This window comes from Cololabis saira, chromosome 15, assembly GCF_033807715.1.
Source record: "Cololabis saira isolate AMF1-May2022 chromosome 15, fColSai1.1, whole genome shotgun sequence".
NCBI lineage: Eukaryota > Metazoa > Chordata > Actinopteri > Beloniformes > Belonidae > Cololabis > Cololabis saira.
In genome coordinates, this window is record NC_084601.1 from 39,037,739 (window position 1) to 39,055,532 (window position 17,794).

General features: G+C 36.5%; 1 protein-coding gene across 4 annotated transcripts in view; it reads left to right on the top strand.

The window, feature by feature from the left end:
• LOC133460753 (polyhomeotic-like protein 1) overlaps positions 1-17,794 on the top strand; it is a 55,584-nt gene that overhangs the window by 10,304 nt on the left and 27,486 nt on the right. For 3 of the 4 annotated variants that reach the window (XM_061741500.1, XM_061741502.1, XM_061741501.1), the window contains exons 3-8: positions 3,978-4,094; positions 8,781-8,852; positions 11,551-11,679; positions 13,140-13,304; positions 14,549-14,630; positions 16,961-17,246. In XM_061741500.1, coding sequence (XP_061597484.1) covers positions 3,978-4,094; positions 8,781-8,852; positions 11,551-11,679; positions 13,140-13,304; positions 14,549-14,630; positions 16,961-17,246 — 851 coding nt within the window. The remainder of the gene's footprint in view (positions 1-3,977; positions 4,095-8,780; positions 8,853-11,550; positions 11,680-13,139; positions 13,305-14,548; positions 14,631-16,960; positions 17,247-17,794) is intronic. The other variant, XM_061741503.1, reaches the window with a different exon arrangement.

Consider the following 17,794-nt stretch of genomic DNA (forward strand, 5'->3'; position numbering starts at 1 on the left):
CCCTCGCTCCATTCAAACTCATACAACTTCTACCGCTCTTCTGCCGCAACAATGCGCGCGCATCCTGTGATGACGTAGGCTGGAAAGGGGTCTATACAAGTAATTTAGATTTGATAAGAGATGTGCAACACAAAAACTAAAATCATTGCCAACATTTAAATGATTATCATGGGCTTCTTTACAGCAGGTGAATGTAATGTGTTCTATTAATGTAAAGCTCTGTCTAAATGTCATTTTTCTCTGTTCCACTGAGTTGCAAATGTGGAAATAAGTGTGAATTTTATGAACTCGAGAGTCCTATCAACTATCTTTATGGCAGATTTATGTCGAGGAATGGGGAGCATAAAACATAAAAATGTGTGCAGTTTGCTCCAGTATTTGGACCAGCTTGAAATGGCTCTTTGGGACTGAATTTAAGTTCTCGACGCAACCAGCGAATGACGTTAGATTCAGCTGCTTTTATGTAATTGCTTCCATTTGCGGTGCTTTCTCCTACAGAGGCTCTTTATTCACAGTCCTGGGATGCGATGTTCTCACTTGTTCCGTGGCTTTTAAGCAACCTGCACCATCTCACGTCTCATGTTCTCAGTTATGCATGAAACTGGAAGTGTGTCAGGTAGATAATGGTCTAGTGGCCGGACTCGTGCATGCAGAGCTGTTACTGTGGCTGCAAGCCTGGATTAGAGAGCACAAATACAGGTCTAGACTTTAAAATGAGACTCCAGGGAGTTTTTAGTCCGTGCTTATTTCAATTTTGAAGTTTTATGAATGGTTATTAAGAGTCATGACTACGTGGCACAAATTGTATCTTATTAGGGCCCGAGCAGTGACAGTGCAAAGGCCCTATTGTATCTAGGAATTTTCTTTTGTTTTTTTTTTATTTTTCCAACAAAATGAAGGCCTTTTTTCCCCCTAAACGTGCCCAAAAGTCACCAAATTTTGCATGCAAGCCAGGCCTGGCGAAAAATTTTATATTTAATGGTTTGAGCATTAATGGGCGTGGCCTAACGGCTCAACAGCACACCCTAGAAAACTTTGTGCCTCAAGCCCCACAATACGGTTTGACGTACATGCACGGAAATCGGTACCCACCTGTATCATGTCACAACTTAAAGAAAAGTCTCTTGGAGCCATGGCCGAAACCGAACAGGATGTCGGCCATTTTGAATTATCGTGTAATTTTGGTAATTCTTCGGCCGTTTCTTCTCCCGAACCGTAACATGCACCCAGGTGTGTTATACGTCAAAATGTGCGTCTCCATCCTGTGACTACGCGCATTACTTTTCTCTTTCAAAAGCGTTACCGTGGCGACGCTAGACGCCAAACAGCAAGCCCACCCTTCATCTGATTGGTTCAGACAGAAAAAATTTTGTGCCTCAAGCCCCATAATACGGTTTGATGTACATGAACGAAAATCGGTACACACCTGTATCATGTCGCTACTTAAAGAAAAGTCTCTTGGCGCCATGGCCGAAACCGAACAGGAAGTCGGCCATTTTGAACATTCTGAATTAATCGTGTAATTTTGGCGCAATTTATGCCATTCCTTCGAGAATTAATACGGCCCGAACCATAACGTGCACCCAGGTGTGTTATACATCAAAATGTGCGTCTCCATCCTGCAACTACACGCATTACTTTTCTCTTTCAAAAGTGTTACCTTGGCGGCGCTAGACGCCAAAAAGCGTGCCCCCCCTTCATCTGATTGGTCCATATTTGATAGTTCCCTAAAAGTCACCAAATTTTGCACGCAAGCCAGGCCTGGCGATACATTTAATATTTCATGGTTTGCATTAATGGGCGTGGCAAAACGGCTCAACAGCGCCCCCTAGAATAATTTTGTGGCCGTGAGTGCGAGGGCCCGTTCATCGCTGCTTGCAGCTTTAATTGTTCATTGTAATTCTCTCTTTTAATGCCTAATTTGTGCCTTTGGCTAAATTGTAAAAGTTGGGGCCAAAAGCTGGGGCTCATTTGTGTTGACTTGCTGGTAAGATGATGGACAGAAAGCGATGAGGAGTGAATCAGGGAGGCAGAGCTTAAATCATGCCGTCTTGCCAGAGGCTCGGCGTTGTTCTCCCAGGTCTCTGTCACTGTACACAGCCATCTGTCTTTGTCGCCACGCACGTAGTAATCCAACCCGCTGCGCTCGCTTTCATCCATCTACTTATTACCGTACGAGCCCCTTCTCATACATCAGGCAGCTGGCAGGACGGAGCTGCAGCTTCCCTCCCTCGCTGCTCCCTCCGCCCTAATGTCTGCTCAGCTCGCCCTGCAAAGTCTTTCCTTGCAACCTTCATATTGTGTTAGCTAGTGTTGCCCGATCATGGCATTAAAAAAAAAAAGAAAGAAAACGGTATTGGCCAAAAAAGTATCGGGACATACTTAGTTATTAATGTTTTTAATATATATTAAATCGTTTTATATATCGTTGCATTTAACGTAACTTCCAGCCGGCGTCCGGAAGTGGCGAAGTAAGCGAAACTACTTCTTATTATTTTTATTTATTTATTTATTTGCACATAAAAAAAATATACAACTGCCAAAAATTCAGACAAACGGCATGTAGAAAAAAAAAAGGAAACAACAAAAAAAGAAATACAATGTAACAGAAAAAATGTGCAGTAGGAACCAAAAAAACCCATAAGGGCTTGTCGAGTGGTCTGTATTTTTGGTCCGATGTTTGAATTGTGAAATGTTCTATCTGTTCATGTTCATTAAGCTGCTGCTTCATTTCATCCATTCAGAATGTTGCACTAAGGTTAAGCCAAAAAGTAGTTTAATTTTCTTGTGTTTGTGAGTTTGACTGGATGTCATTCAACTACCTCTTTTGAAGTTACATTTATTTGTTTTTGTTATTGCACTATTCTGCACTTTTTGTTCAAGTTTACAATTTCATGTTTTTACATTTTGTGGCACCAGTTCTGATAAGCTTTGTTGAAATATACAGGACTGTCTCAGAAAATTTGAATATTGTGATAAAGTTCTTTATTTTCTGTAATGCAATTTAAAAAAAACCTAAAATGTCATACATTCTGGATTCATTACAAATCAACTGAAATATTGCAAGCCTTTTATTATTTTAATATTGCTGATTATGGTTTACACTTTAAGATTAAGATTCCCAGAATATTCTATTTTTTTGAGATAGGATATTTGAGTTTTCTTAAGCTGTAAGCCATGATCAGCAATATTAAAATAATAAAAGGCTTGCAATATTTCAGTTGATTTGTAATGAATCCAGAATGGATGACATTTTAGGTTTTTTTAATTGCATTACAGAAAATCACAATATTCAAATTTTCTGAGACAGTCCTGTATATGGAACAATAATTTTACGTGCTGAAAAGTTGTACAAATCAACTGAAATATTGCAAGGTTTAGCAGCTTAAGAAAACTCAAATATCCTATCTCAAAAAATTAGAATATTCTGGGAATCTTAATCTTAAAGTGTAAACCATAATCAGCAATATTAAAATAATAAAAGGCTTGCAATATTCCAGTTGATTTGTAATGAATCCAGAATGTATGACATTTTAGGTTTTTTTAAATTGCATTACAGAAAATCAAGAACTTTATCACAATATTCTAATTTTCTGAGACAGTCCTGTATGTCCATGTTGTTCTCCAATGGACAATAAAAGAAACGGGATAATTTGAATTTTAGTCCTCCTTTTTTTTTATTTATTTATTTATTTATTTTTATTCATTGCCGAAATGTATCTAATCAGGAAAAAGTATCGGGAGCCAAAAAAAGTGATCGAATCGGGAAAAATCGAGATCGGCAGAAACTCAAACTCAAGTGATCGGGAGCTAAAAAATCCTGATCGGGACAACTCTAGTCTTAGCCCTCTTTCCGTCCACAAACCTTTCCCTCTATCCTCTCTTCTCACTTTCCATCTACATGTCCCTATTCTCACCTTTTTAACCCGTTTTACATCCCTTTTCTAATGATGATTTCCCTCTGCCCCTCCGTCCAGGCCCTGCAGGCTCTGCAGAGACAACCGAACGCAGCTCAGTACTTCCAGCAGCTGATGCTGCAGCAGCAGATCAACAGTGCCCAGCTGCAGAACCTGGCTGCCGTGCAACAAGTCAAGGTGTGTGTGTGTGTGTGTGTGTGTGTGTGTTACAGGTCTTTTCAAAAGCATTCAACTAGTGATGCACCGAATGTTCGGTAACCGAAATTGTTCGGCCGAAAATAGCAAAAAAACACTTTCAGTGTTCGGTGGAATAAGTGGGGAAAAAACCGAACAATTAATAACGGCGTGTTTAGATGACGCTAGGGCTGGGCGATTTTTTTTTTTTTTTTTTTTTTTTTTTTTTTTCTGAAAACCCGATTTTCGATTTTTTTGGTAAAACTACAAAAGACAATGGAATAAATTGTTTAAAATATTTTATCTTTATTTTTAAAGAAAGTGACAACATTTACAATTTTCTTGACCAAACAAAAGCTCTGTCTGTAATGCAGCCAGCTCTCTTCTTCTTTTCCAGCTATATGAAAAAGAGAAAGGAAAATCGATTTTCCTTTTTTTAACATCGTCTTGATTAATAAATCCGATTTAGATTTAAAATCGATTAATCGCACAGCCCTAGATGACGCAATCGAACAGCGTGGCGTGCGGGGCGTGCGGTGTTAAATGTCAGCATGTCAGATCTTTACTTGGATGTGGGAAAAAGCAGAGGACACGAGAAATGATCCAGGCTGAGTTGGAATTGGGAAAGCCGCTTGGTGATGGAGACGGTGACGGGACGCACAGCAGAGAAAAGGGCTTATACTAGCGATGCGGTGGAGAACCCTCAGTGACTGCCTTTACATGCATCAATAACCCTTTTAAAACCCGAATATTGGCAATAACCCGGATTTGCACGGCCATGTAAACACCAATAACCCCTTTGAATAACCCCAATTTGCTCCCTTTGACCCCTGGGTTACTCCTTTTAAAACCTGAATATTCGGTCATGTAAACGCCAAACAGAATATCCCCATCAAACGGAACATGAATTTGTTTTCTGCGCATGTTCTTTTCGCAAGAAATCCTGGTCTTTTGAGTCCAGGAAGTTCTTATAAACACGGAGAAACACAAGACCAGGAGGAGACTAATCACTTCATAAATGTAATGAAGGATATGAACATTTCTGCATTTGTAGACGGTAGAAAGTACCGGGATAGAAGATTTACAAGAAGGTGAGAGAAAAGTTGCGCGAAGCAGCATTTGTTTTGAATTTGGATACAGGAAGAAGAAGCAGAAATGACGGGAATTGCGCCATGATGTTCTCTGTGCGTCGCTGGTTTGATCCAGATATCCAGAATGATTAATCACCATGTAAACGGAATATTCCCAATGTTTCAGTAACCGGAATATTAGCAATAACCCGAATTTTGACTGCATGTAAACGTAGTCACTGTCTGATATGTTTGACGAGATCCTCCAAGAAAATAACCCAGATTTTTACAATTATTATCCAAGGCTTCAAATTGCGGAGATCAGCCCCATCGCGACCTGATTTAACTGGATTTGAACGGGAGAAAATGAAAAAGGATTATGAGAAAGAATACAATAAGTACAGTAAGACAAATTGTGACTGGCGGGTATTTCACTGCACATTTATTTGATTTATGCAATGGTGAAAAAATTGGCAAAATAAATGAAAAACTGCGAAGAAACATTGTTCGGTTTCGGCCACAAATTTTCATTTCGATGCATCACTACATTCAACCCAACTTTATGTGTAGGGACTAGGGATGGGCGATATGGACTAAAAAATGTATCACGATAATTTCTGGTATTTATCCCGATAACGATAAAAATGACGATAAAAAAAAATACCAATTCAACTCCATCTTTTTAACTATAAATCTATCACCACATTCAGTCTTTGGAGCCAAAACACTGCTGTAAAAGATACTAAATGCTACTAAACTACACCAATTAAATTGAATTAATAAAAACCAATTAAATGAGTTACACCTGTACTGCAAAACTGGAATGACTCAGATCCGCCATGTTTGTTACACAAAAACGTATCAACGGGAATTTATCCTTCTTTCTTTCTTTCTTTCTTTCTTTCTTTCTTTCTTTCTTTCGTATTTTAGGAGTTTCTTTCTTTCTTTCTTTCGTATTTTAGGAGTTTCTTTCTTTCTTTCTTTCATATTTTAGGAGTTTCTTTCTTTCTTTCTTTCATATTTTAGGAGATTCTTTCTTTCTTTCTTTCTTTCGTATTTTAGGAGATTCTTTCTTTCTTTCTTTCTTTCTTTCTTTCGTATTTTAGGAGATTCTTTCTTTCTTTCTTTCTTTCATATTTTAGGAGTTTCTTTCTTTCTTTCTTTCTTTCTTTCTTTCTTTCTTTCTTTCTTTCTTTCTTTCTTTCTTTCTTTCTTTCTTTCTTTCTTTCTTTCTTTCTTTCTTTCTTTCTTTCTTTCTTTCTTTCTTTCATATTTTAGGAGTTTCTTTCTTTCTTTCTTTCATATTTTAGGAGTTTCTTTCTTTCTTTCTTTCATATTTTAGGAGTTTCTTTCTTTCTTTCTTTCTTTCTTTCTTTCATATTTTAGGAGATTCTTTCTTTCTTTCTTTCTTTCGTATTTTAGGAGATTCTTTCTTTCTTTCTTTCTTTCGTATTTTAGGAGATTCTTTCTTTCTTTCTTTCTTTCTTTCTTTCTTTCTTTCTTTCTTTCTTTCATATTTTAGGAGATTCTTTCTTTCTTTCTTTCATATTTTAGGAGTTTCTTTCTTTCTTTCTTTCTTTCATATTTTAGGAGTTTCTTTCTTTCTTTCTTTCTTTCATATTTTAGGAGTTTCTTTCTTTCTTTCTTTCTTTCTTTCATATTTTAGGAGATTCTTTCTTTCTTTCTTTCTTTCGTATTTTAGGAGATTCTTTCTTTCTTTCTTTCTTTCGTATTTTAGGAGATTCTTTCTTTCTTTCTTTCTTTCTTTCTTTCGTATTTTAGGAGATTCTTTCTTTCTTTCTTTCTTTCTTTCTTTCTTTCTTTCTTTCATATTTTAGGAGATTCTTTCTTTCTTTCTTTCATATTTTAGGAGTTTCTTTCTTTCTTTCTTTCTTTCATATTTTAGGAGTTTCTTTCTTTCTTTCTTTCTTTCTTTCTTTCATATTTTAGGAGATTCTTTCTTTCTTTCTTTCTTTCTTTCTTTCGTATTTTAGGAGATTCTTTCTTTTTTTCTTTCTTTCTTTCTTTCTTTCTTTCATATTTTAGGAGATTCTTTCTTTCTTTCTTTCATATTTTAGGAGATTCTTTCTTTCTTTCTTTCTTTCTTTCTTTCTTTCTTTCTTTCTTTCTTTCTTTCATAATTTAGGAGATTCTTTCTTTCTTTCTTTCTTTCATATTTTAGGAGATTCTTTCTTTCTTTCTTTCTTTCTTTCGTATTTTAGGAGATTCTTTCTTTCTTTCTTTCTTTCTTTCTTTCATATTTTAGGAGTTTCTTTCTTTCTTTCTTTCTTTCTTTCTTTCATATTTTAGGAGTTTCTTTCTTTCTTTCTTTCTTTCATATTTTAGGAGTTTCTTTCTTTCTTTCTTTCTTTCTTTCATATTTTAGGAGTTTCTTTCTTTCTTTCTTTCTTTCTTTCTTTCATATTTTAGGAGTTTCTTTCTTTCTTTCTTTCTTTCTTTCTTTCATATTTTAGGAGTTTCTTTCTTTCTTTCTTTCTTTCTTTCTTTCATATTTTAGGAGTTTCTTTCTTTCTTTCTTTCTTTCTTTCTTTCTTTCTTTCTTTCTTTCTTTCTTTCTTTCTTTCTTTCTTTCTTTCTTTCTTTCTTTCTTTCTTTCTTTCTTTCTTTCTTTCTTTCTTTCTTTCTTTCTTTCATATTTTAGGAGTTTCTTTCTTTCTTTCTTTCTTTCATATTTTAGGAGTTTCTTTCTTTCTTTCTTTCTTTCTTTCTTTCTTTCTTTCTTTCTTTCTTTCTTTCTTTCTTTCTTTCTTTCTTTCTTTCTTTCATATTTTAGGAGTTTCTTTCTTTCTTTCTTTCATATTTTAGGAGTTTCTTTCTTTCTTTCTTTCTTTCTTTCTTTCTTTCTTTCTTTCTTTCATATTTTAGGAGTTTCTTTCTTTCTTTCTTTCTTTCATATTTTAGGAGTTTCTTTCTTTCTTTCTTTCTTTCATATTTTAGGAGATTCTTTCTTTCTTTTCTTTCTTTCTTTCTTTCTTTCATATTTTAGGAGATTCTTTCTTTCTTTCTTTCTGGCTCATTTCCTTCCTTCCTTCCTTCCTTCCTTCCTTCCTTCCTTCCTTCCTTCCTTCCTTCCTTCCTTCCTTCCTTCCTTCCTTCCTTCCTTCCTTCCTTCACGTACGTTGTGTGTGGATTTAACACAGAACCATAAATCAGTTTTACACAAAAACATCATCAACGGTAATTTATCGTTTTTACCGCGAGATGACAAATTCTTACCGTGGGGAATTGTTTTGACGGTTTATTGTGAACGGTAAAATATCACCCATTCCTAGTAGGGACTTTATTGGAGTTTTCAATAATACTGACATAAATCAAAAGGAGCCAGGATATAAGAGGAACAGCAGAGTAAAATGTAAATGTGCAGCACCAGCTGCAGCCGTGGGTGCAGCGTCTCAGCTGCGCTGGACGCGCTGCAATGTGAGAAGTGGTTGTTGCGACCGCAACAAAGAGCTATGTTTCCTTCCACCACGACAGCCTCTGTAAACACTGTTTGCATCTGAGTGAAGACTGAAACTTTTCATGTGGTTTCCCTCTTTTTTTTTCCTTTTTTTTTTTTTTTGTTCCTGTTTTTTTTTTCCCCTCTTCTTCTTAATTCAAGGCTACTCTGGCCGCCAGTCGTCAGTCGAGTCCCTCCACCAGCAGCGCGTCTCAGACCACCAGCACCACATCTGTACGTCCTCTTGTTTTGCTTAGAGCGAAATAACTTTGTTTAAACAAAGCTGTTTAAACATATTCAAAACTCTTGATTCTCTGGGGCATCTCTGCATCGTTTTCTGCAGCAAATGTCAAGATCTGCACCGCAGTGAGACGAATTTAGCTTTTAAGTTATTATTAAACCTTTTCATCCAGTTTTAGTCACTTGGAAAGTTGGAAATGTGACCACGAGATGCAAAACATCAGGGTCTACAGGAAGCAGAGTGGCAGCGAGAGAGATGCACACTGCAAAAACTCAAAATCTTACCAGGAATATTTGTTTTATTTCTAGTTAAAATGTCTCATTTTTAGTCAAAAAAATCTCATTACCAGAAAAACAACTTGTTATTTGACAATTTTCACCTGTTTCAAGTAAATTTTCACTTGAAATAAGTAGAAAAATCTGCATGTGGAACAAGATTTTAAGATTTATTTATCATTTCATATGCACAGATTTCTTTATTTTATATACGTTTATATTATATATCTAACAAAACGGTGAGGATGATCACTGAATTATCAGTCTTTTTACTTTAAGATTTATTAAAGTTATTATTACGTCTGATTTCCAGAATGTGTAAGGAAAAATAACTTGTTATTTGACAATTTTCACCTTTTTCAAGTAAATTTTCACTTGAAATAAGTAGAAAAATCTGCCAGTGGGACAAGATTTATCTTCTCATTACAAGCAAAAAAATCTTGTTCCACTGGCAGATTTTTGTACTTATTTTAAGTGAAAATCTACTTGAAACAGGTGAAAATTGTTGTTTTTTTCAGTGATGAGTCTTGTTTTAAATGTAATAAGATTTTTTTTTGGCAAAAAATGAGACATTTTTACTAGAAATAAGACAAATATTCTTGTTAAGATTTTGAGTTTTTGCAGTGCACAGTTCATTAGTTCTCCCTCGGTGATGAAATTTGACCCAATCTGGACATAAACACAATGCCAGAATGATCAGTTCAGTTATGTTTCTTAAAATTTTGAATCAAATGGCCACAAACCCATTAATTGTCATTTTCATGTAACACTTTGACAAATCTGATAACTTTTGAATCATTGCTGTCTGGATGCGACACACAGCAGGTTGAACTATACAAAACGATGAGGAGAAGTTAGATTTTTAAAACTGTTGATTTGATAAAATATCTAGTCAGAGGAAGTAAGAATAATATTTCTATTGCCTTTAACTTCCAAGATATGAGAACTAACCTGAGGTTTTCTAATTGTAGCCCCTCATATTGGCCAGTTAGTTGGTTTCTTATTTGTTCCACATAGGGTTGCAAAATTCCAGGAATTTTCAAAGTTGGAAACTTTCCATGGGAATTAACGGGAATTAACGGGAATAAATAAGAAATTTACAGAATTGAACGTTGGCCCTTAACAGGGAACTTAAATATAGTTGGGGGGGATATATTGTAGCATAGTCTTGGCTAAAACAACCAGATTTAATGCTAGTACACTCCTCAATCACATGCACACAGCACATTGCTTACTGCAGGGCTATTGAGGCCACGCCCCCTACATGCACTGTGCATTCCTCCATCACATGCACACAGTTTACTGCAGGGCTATTGAGGCCACACCCCCTACAGGCACTGTGCATTCCTCCATCACATGCCCAGGTGATTTCTTGAAGCCTGGAGGCCACACATTTGAGCTCAAAGCACAAGACTATTGAAGCCACACATTTGAGCCCACGGACTATATAAAGTCAAGTAAGTTTTGATAATATTATGGGGTAAACATATTTGATCTATAATGGTATTAATGTTTAACTTGCAAATATTAAATAAAAATGTATTAACACAGTAGCTAGCTAGCTGGTAAGTTAGGTGCTAATGTTTGGATATGATACAGTTTGTTTAAATTACCCCCAATTTCCAGTTAATTCCCATAAATTCCCAATAATTCCCATTATTCCCATGGAAAGTTTCCAATTTGGAATATTTCCAAAATTCCCCAGCTTAACTTCCCATGGAAAGTTTCCGGAAAGTTTCCGGAAATTTACCGGGAATTTTCCACCCCTTTGCAACCCTAGTTCCACATGTCGACATGAAGGAATCTTTAAAGATATGTTAATTTGTGTCACTCACTTTTGTTAATATTTGCCTCTAAAAATTGATTAGTATTTTAAAAAGTTCAAAATATAAAAAAGAAGCAAAACAATTTTAACAGTCTCATCCAAAAATAAAACGGCAAAACAATGTGTTGTAGAGGGAACAGGAGGAAGCAGAACGCTTATTTAGTCCTGTCCCTTCCTCACAATATCATATCATATATGCCATAAAAAAAAAAATGTAAAAATTTAAAATTTAAAATAAAATAAGAAAAGACAAAATAACAAAAAAAAATAAAAAATAGATACAACACAAACAACTAGTAAAAAAAGATCACGGCATATATATATATATATATATATATTAGTTTATCCAACTTTTTCTGTGGTGGCGTGAACATTTGAATGATGGGAATTTGTGTGTTTTGATTCATAAACCTGAAAGATATCTGGTATATAATTGTATATTGTATGACTATAAATCCTGCTCTAGTGCCCCCTAGAGGCCTGCCAGGATGATTACGTACCAGCTGCATCTGTACAACCTCTACATGCACTTTAAAGAAGTAAATAAGATCTTTACAGTTGATGAAAAGTCACACGTGTTTTGTGGTCCAGGCCAGCGCTGGATCTGGCTCCAGCTCCACGCCCAGCAGCCGCCCCATGGGGGCGTCGGCCACGTCCACCATCAGCCAGTCCGTGCTGCTCAGCGGGACGGCCGGCGGCCAGGGCCAGATGTACCTGCGGGTGAGTTTGACCCGCCGGAGGATTTCCCCCGTTTACCCACGAGTAGGGCTGCAGATATCCAATATTTTAGTAATCCAGTATTCACTGCAAAAACCCAAAATTTTAACAAGAATATTTGTCTTATTTCTAGTTAAAATGTCTCATTTTTAGTCAAAAAAATCTCATTACACTTAAAACAAGACTCATCACGGGAAAAAACAACAATTTTCACCTGTTTCGAGTAGATTTTCACTTGAAATAAGTAGAAAAATCTGCCAGTGGAACAAGATTGTTTTGCTTGTAATGAGAAGATAAATCTTGTTCTACTGGCAGATTTTTCTACTTTTTTCAAGTGAAAATTTACTTGAAACAGGTGGAAATTGTCAAATAAAAAGTTATTTTTCATGTTACATCTCTTATACAGGACTGTCTCAGAAAATTAGAATATTGTGATAAAGTTCTTTATTTTCTGTAATGCAATTTATATATATAAAAAAAAAAAGTCATACATTCTGGATTCATTACAAATCAACTGAAATATTGCAAGCCTTTTATTATTTTAATATTGCTGATTATGGTTTACAGTTTAAGATTAAGATTCCCAGAATATTCAAATTTTTTGAGATAGGATATTTGAGTTTTCTTAAGCTGTAAGCCATGATCAGCAATATTAAAATAATAAAAGGCTTGCAATATTTCAGTTGATTTGTAATGAATCCAGAATGTATGACGTTTTTGTTTTTTTAATTGCATTACAGAAAATCACAATATTCTAATTTTCTGAGACAGTCCTGTATACCCGTGCTTTCTCTCCTTACACTTTCTGGAAATCAGACGTAATGATAACTTTAACAAGTCTTAAAGTAAAATGACTGATAATTCAGTGATCATCCTCACGGTTTTGTTAAATATATAATATAAACATATATAAAATAAAGAAATCTGTGCATATGAAATGAGGTAGTACTTATAACAGGGAATGTACGTACACTTATTACCATGGAATACTTATTACCACACCTGCACAGACCAATAATTAAGAAAATAATCCTATTACTCAAGAACACAATCTTAGCTCAATCTATCACTTATAACGATGTCATGCAATTACAAAAACAAAAATGTCATTCATTCTGGATTAATTAAAAATCAACTGAAGTATTGCAAGCCTTTTATTATTTTAATATTGCTGATCATGGCTTACAGTTTAAGAAAACTCAAATATCCTATCTAAAAAAATTAGAATATTCTGGGAATCTTAATCTTAAACTGTAAGCCATAATCAGCAATATTAAAATAATAAAAGGCTTGCAATATTTCAGTTGATTTGTAATCAATCCAGAATGTATAACATTTTTGCATTACAGAAAATAAAGGACTTTATCACAATATTCTAATTTTCTGAGACAGTCCTGTATATGGAACAATAATTTGACGTGCTGGAAAGTTGTACATTGTGTTTGGCTCCGCTCCTCCTGCAGGTCAACCGCTCCCTCAGGGCCCCCATCCCTTCCCAGCTCATCTTCATGCCCGGCGGTGCAGCCACGGCTGCCATGGCAACCGTCGCCCAGCAACCGCAGACCCAGCAACAGGAAACGGCTCCGTCTTCCTCCTCCGGCAGCCAGATCCCGTCAGACAACGACCAGGTCGGTGCAGGAAACGGGCCGGGGCTTTGTGCTGTGTGGATACTAGGCCTGTGTTGAAAAAATCGATTTTCCGATTCTAAATCGATTCTCATATTAATTCCTAAAAATCGGTGTCGTATGTCTAAAGATCGATTTTATTAATTTTTTCCTTATTACATTTTCGCCCGGTGAATTTTAATCCCAGTAGTCACGTCATTTAATTTAATACACACATGCGCTGTTGAGCTGTTGCAATTTCTTTCTATTTTTGCACTTTAAATGGATATTGAAAGGCATATTTGAGTTATTTATTTCATACAAATAACTTTTGGATTTTTTTTTGTTTTTGCCCAAAAAAGGAATGTTTTTTTGGACACCAGAATAACTACTGCCATGTTTTTGCCTTTGAATATGTTTAAAAGTATGAAAACATTAATGTTTTCAGTTATAATTGCATACATTGTCTATATTTCATTGCTTTATATACTTTCTTGGGGTTATATTTGCATAAAATGCAAAAAATCTAATTCTCAAAAATTAAAAACCGAAAATGGAAAAAATAAAAAACGGAATGTGGGAAGAAATAAAACCGATTAAATCCCCATAAGTTTATGTGGATTTTTAAGTAGTATATATTATATGTTGAGAGGGATAGTTATAATTATGTAATATATGTTATATATTTATGAGATATGTAGCATATATATATATATATATATATATATATATATATATATATATATATATATATATATATATAGGGATATTTATGTAGTTTATATAGTGTATATTTATATAGATTTATAGAATAGTATTTTCTATATATTGATATAATATTTATGTAATATTTATATTATCTATATACTTATATACTTATTATTAATTATGTAGTAATAGGCATGTTTACGTAGTATTTTTATATAGACTATATTTATATGGATATTGTGTAGATATAATATTAACAATAATGTAAATTCATAGTGTTATAAAGCGGTAGGAACTAGGAAAAAGTGTAAACTTCTTCCTACTCCTTTTTTCGAACATATGTGAATATGAAGATTTTACTGTTTATTATTATTTTTTATTTTAATTTTTTTTATATACATGTTTGAAATAAAAATTCATTGATTAATTCATTCAAATTAAATCCTGATAATCGATTCTGAATCTTAAGAATCAGAATCAAATCAATTATTGACATTTGAATCAAACCCCAGCCCTAGTTGATAGAACTTGTTCCTGAATCTCTGTCTCGTTATCTTTAGGTGCAGAATCTGGCCATACGAGGCGTGTCCAGTCCCAAAGGTGTGGGGGTGAAAACGGAGGCCCCTGAGAGGAGCGAGTCAGGTAGGACCGCGTCTACATTTCTGCAGGTTGAAGTACGACACGACATCTAGGGCTGGGCGATATGGACCAAAAGTCATATCTCAATATTTTCTAGCTGAATGGCGATACTCGATATATATCGATATTTTTTCTGTGACATAATTGGGGTTTCCCCCAAAGCATTATAGCATAGCATCTCTGTTAGCTTATTTTTTTCAGTTTTTCAGTTTTAATACAAACCACGTGCCAAATATCCTCAGGTTCCTTTATTAACAGAGGCACAATATCAAAATGTATAAAACAAATGAAATAAAATAAACTGCCTGCATATATAGAATAAAAATGCTTCTTGAAATAATTCTTAAAATAAAACAAATATCCCTTTCCTGCATAACAATTAAATTAAAATACACTGTGCAATTTATACAATGTAGACAGTAACAGGCAGACTTTTCCACTGAGGTTGACAGTTGTGCAAATAACAAAACATTTGTGCAAATCTCAAATAAAACTTATAAACAGATATTGCATCTCTTTTGAGCAAATCTCAAATAATTACAACAAGTCGACTACTGTCATTTTACAGATTTTGTGCCAGGAAATCTAACCTGTCAACACTGTCAGGTTTCAGGAGTCAGCGTTGATGTACAGTCAATTTGTCACAAAATAAGCTATATCGATATAAACAATATTGTCTTGTAGGGATGGGCGGTCTTTCTTTCTTTCGCTCTTTCTTTCGCTCTTTCTTTCGCTCTTTCTTTCGCTCTTTCTTTCTTTCGCTCTTTCTTTCGCTCTTTCTTTCTTTCGCTCTTTCTTTCGCTCTTTCTTTCGCTCTTTTGCTCTTTCTTTCGCTCTCTTTCTTTCTTTCTTTCGCTCTTTCTTTCGCTCTTTCGCTCTTTCGCTCTTTCTTTCGCTCTTTCTTTCTTTCGCTCTTTCTTTCTTTCGCTCTTTCTTTCTTTCGCTCTTTCTTTCTTTCTTTCGCTCTTTCTTTCTTTCGCTCTTTCTTTCGCTCTTTCTTTCGCTCTTTCTTTCGCTCTTTCTTTCTTTCGCTCTTTCTTTCTTTCGCTCTTTCTTTCTTTCGCTCTTTCTTTCTTTCGCTCTTTCTTTCGCTCTTTCTTTCGCTCTTTCTTTCGCTCTTTCTTTCGCTCTTTCTTTCTTTCGCTCTTTCTTTCGCTCTTTCTTTCTTTCGCTCTTTCTTTCTTTCGCTCTTTCTTTCGCTCTTTCTTTCTTTCGCTCTTTCTTTTGCTCTTTCGCTCCTTTCTTTCTTTCGCTCTTTCTTTCGCTCTTTCGCTCTTTCGCTCTTTCTTTCTTTCGCTCTTTCTTTCTTTCGCTCGCTCTTTCGCTCTTTCGCTCGCTCTTTCTTTCGCTCGCTCTTTCGCTCGCTCTTTCGCTCTTTCTTTCGCTCGCTCTTTCGCTCTTTCTTTCGCTCGCTCTTTCGCTCTTTCTTTCGCTCTTTCTTTCGCTCTTTCTTTCGCTCTTTCTTTCGCTCTTTCTTTCGCTCTTTCTTTCTTTCGCTCTTTCTTTCGCTCGCTCTTTCGCTCGCTCGCTCTTTCGCTCTTTCTTTCGCTCGCTCTTTCGCTCTTTCTTTCGCTCGCTCTTTCGCTCTTTCTTTCGCTCTTTCGCTCTTTCTTTCGCTCTTTCTTTCTTTCGCTCGCTCTTTCTTTCGCTCTTTCTTTCGCTCTTTCGCTCTTTCGCTCTTTCGCTCTTTCGCTCTTTCTTTCGCTTTCGCTCTTTCGCTCTTTCTTTCGCTCTTTCGCTCTTTCTTTCGCTCTTTCGCTCTTTCTTTCTTTCGCTCTTTCTTTCGCTCTTTCTTTCGCTCTTTCGCTCTTTCTTTCGCTTTCTTTCTTTCGCTCTCTTTCTTTCGCTCTCTTTCTTTCGCTCTTTCTTTCGCTCTTTCGCTCTTTCTTTCGCTCTTTCGCTCTTTCGCTCTTTCGCTCTTTCTTTCGCTCTTTCGCTCTTTCTTTCGCTCTTTCGCTCTTTCTTTCGCTCTTTCGCTCTTTCTGTCGCTCTTTCGCTCTTTCTTTCGCTTTCTTTCTTTCGCTCTCTTTCTTTCGCTTTCTTTCTTTCGCTCTCTTTCTTTCGCTCTCTTTCTTTCGCTCTCTTTCTTTCTTTCTTTCGCTCTTTCTTTCTTTCGCTCTTTCGCAATGTATCATTTTTACCGTGAGATGACAAATTCTTACCGTGGGGAATTTTTTTGACGTTTTATCGTGAACGGTAAAATATCACCCATTCCTATTGTCTCGTACCATATCATTTTTGAAAATATACAGATATATGTTAAAATCTCGATATATCACCCAGCCCTGACGACATCCCAGTCTAACAGTTTTGTTGTTTCCATCTCCCCCCAGCCGCCTACTCCCTGGTCCAGCCCTCCCACCAGTCCACCCCCCAGTCTCCCACCAAGCCCAGCCCCCAGACCCCCCACATCAAGATCCCCACCTACCCCCAGCCCACCAACCTGAAGGCCCACCCGTCCCCGTCCCCCGCCGCCTCGTCCTCCTCCTCCTCCACCACCACGTCCATCCCTCTGTCCCAGCTGCTGCTGCACGGAACCCGGACCCTGACGGGGACCACGGCCCCCACGGCGGCTCACGCCCTCGTCCTCACCTCCAGCACCGCGTCTCAGCCGCACAGGTAGGGAGGAGCAGAGCCAGGGGGGGGTGAGGGGGTCGCCACGGGGCCCACAAGCTCTTAGGGCCCAATGATAGGGCCCTGTTTTGTGTGATACATTCATCTATAATCGTAAATTGTAGGCTATAATGATGATAAAATGTGCAAACAGTGCGAAGGCCCTAATGTATCTGTATCTCGTTTTTCCTCGTTTTTATTTTTCCGACGAAATGAGGGCCTAAAGGGCCTAAACGTGCCCCAAAAGTCACCAAATTTTGCACGCAAGCCAGGCCTGGTGAAAAATGTGATATTTAATTGTTTCCAATAATGGGCGTGGCCTAATGGCTCAACAGCGCCCCCTAGAACAATACCACAATACGGTTTGACGTACATGCACGAAAATCACTACACACCTGTATCATGTCGCAACTTGAAGAAAAGTCTCCTGGCGCCATGGCCGAAACCCAACAGGAAGTCGGCCATTTTGAATTAATCGTGTTTTTGCCGCAATTTATGCCATTTCTTCAGCCGCTTCTTCGCCCGAACCGTAACGTGCACCCAGGTGTGTTATA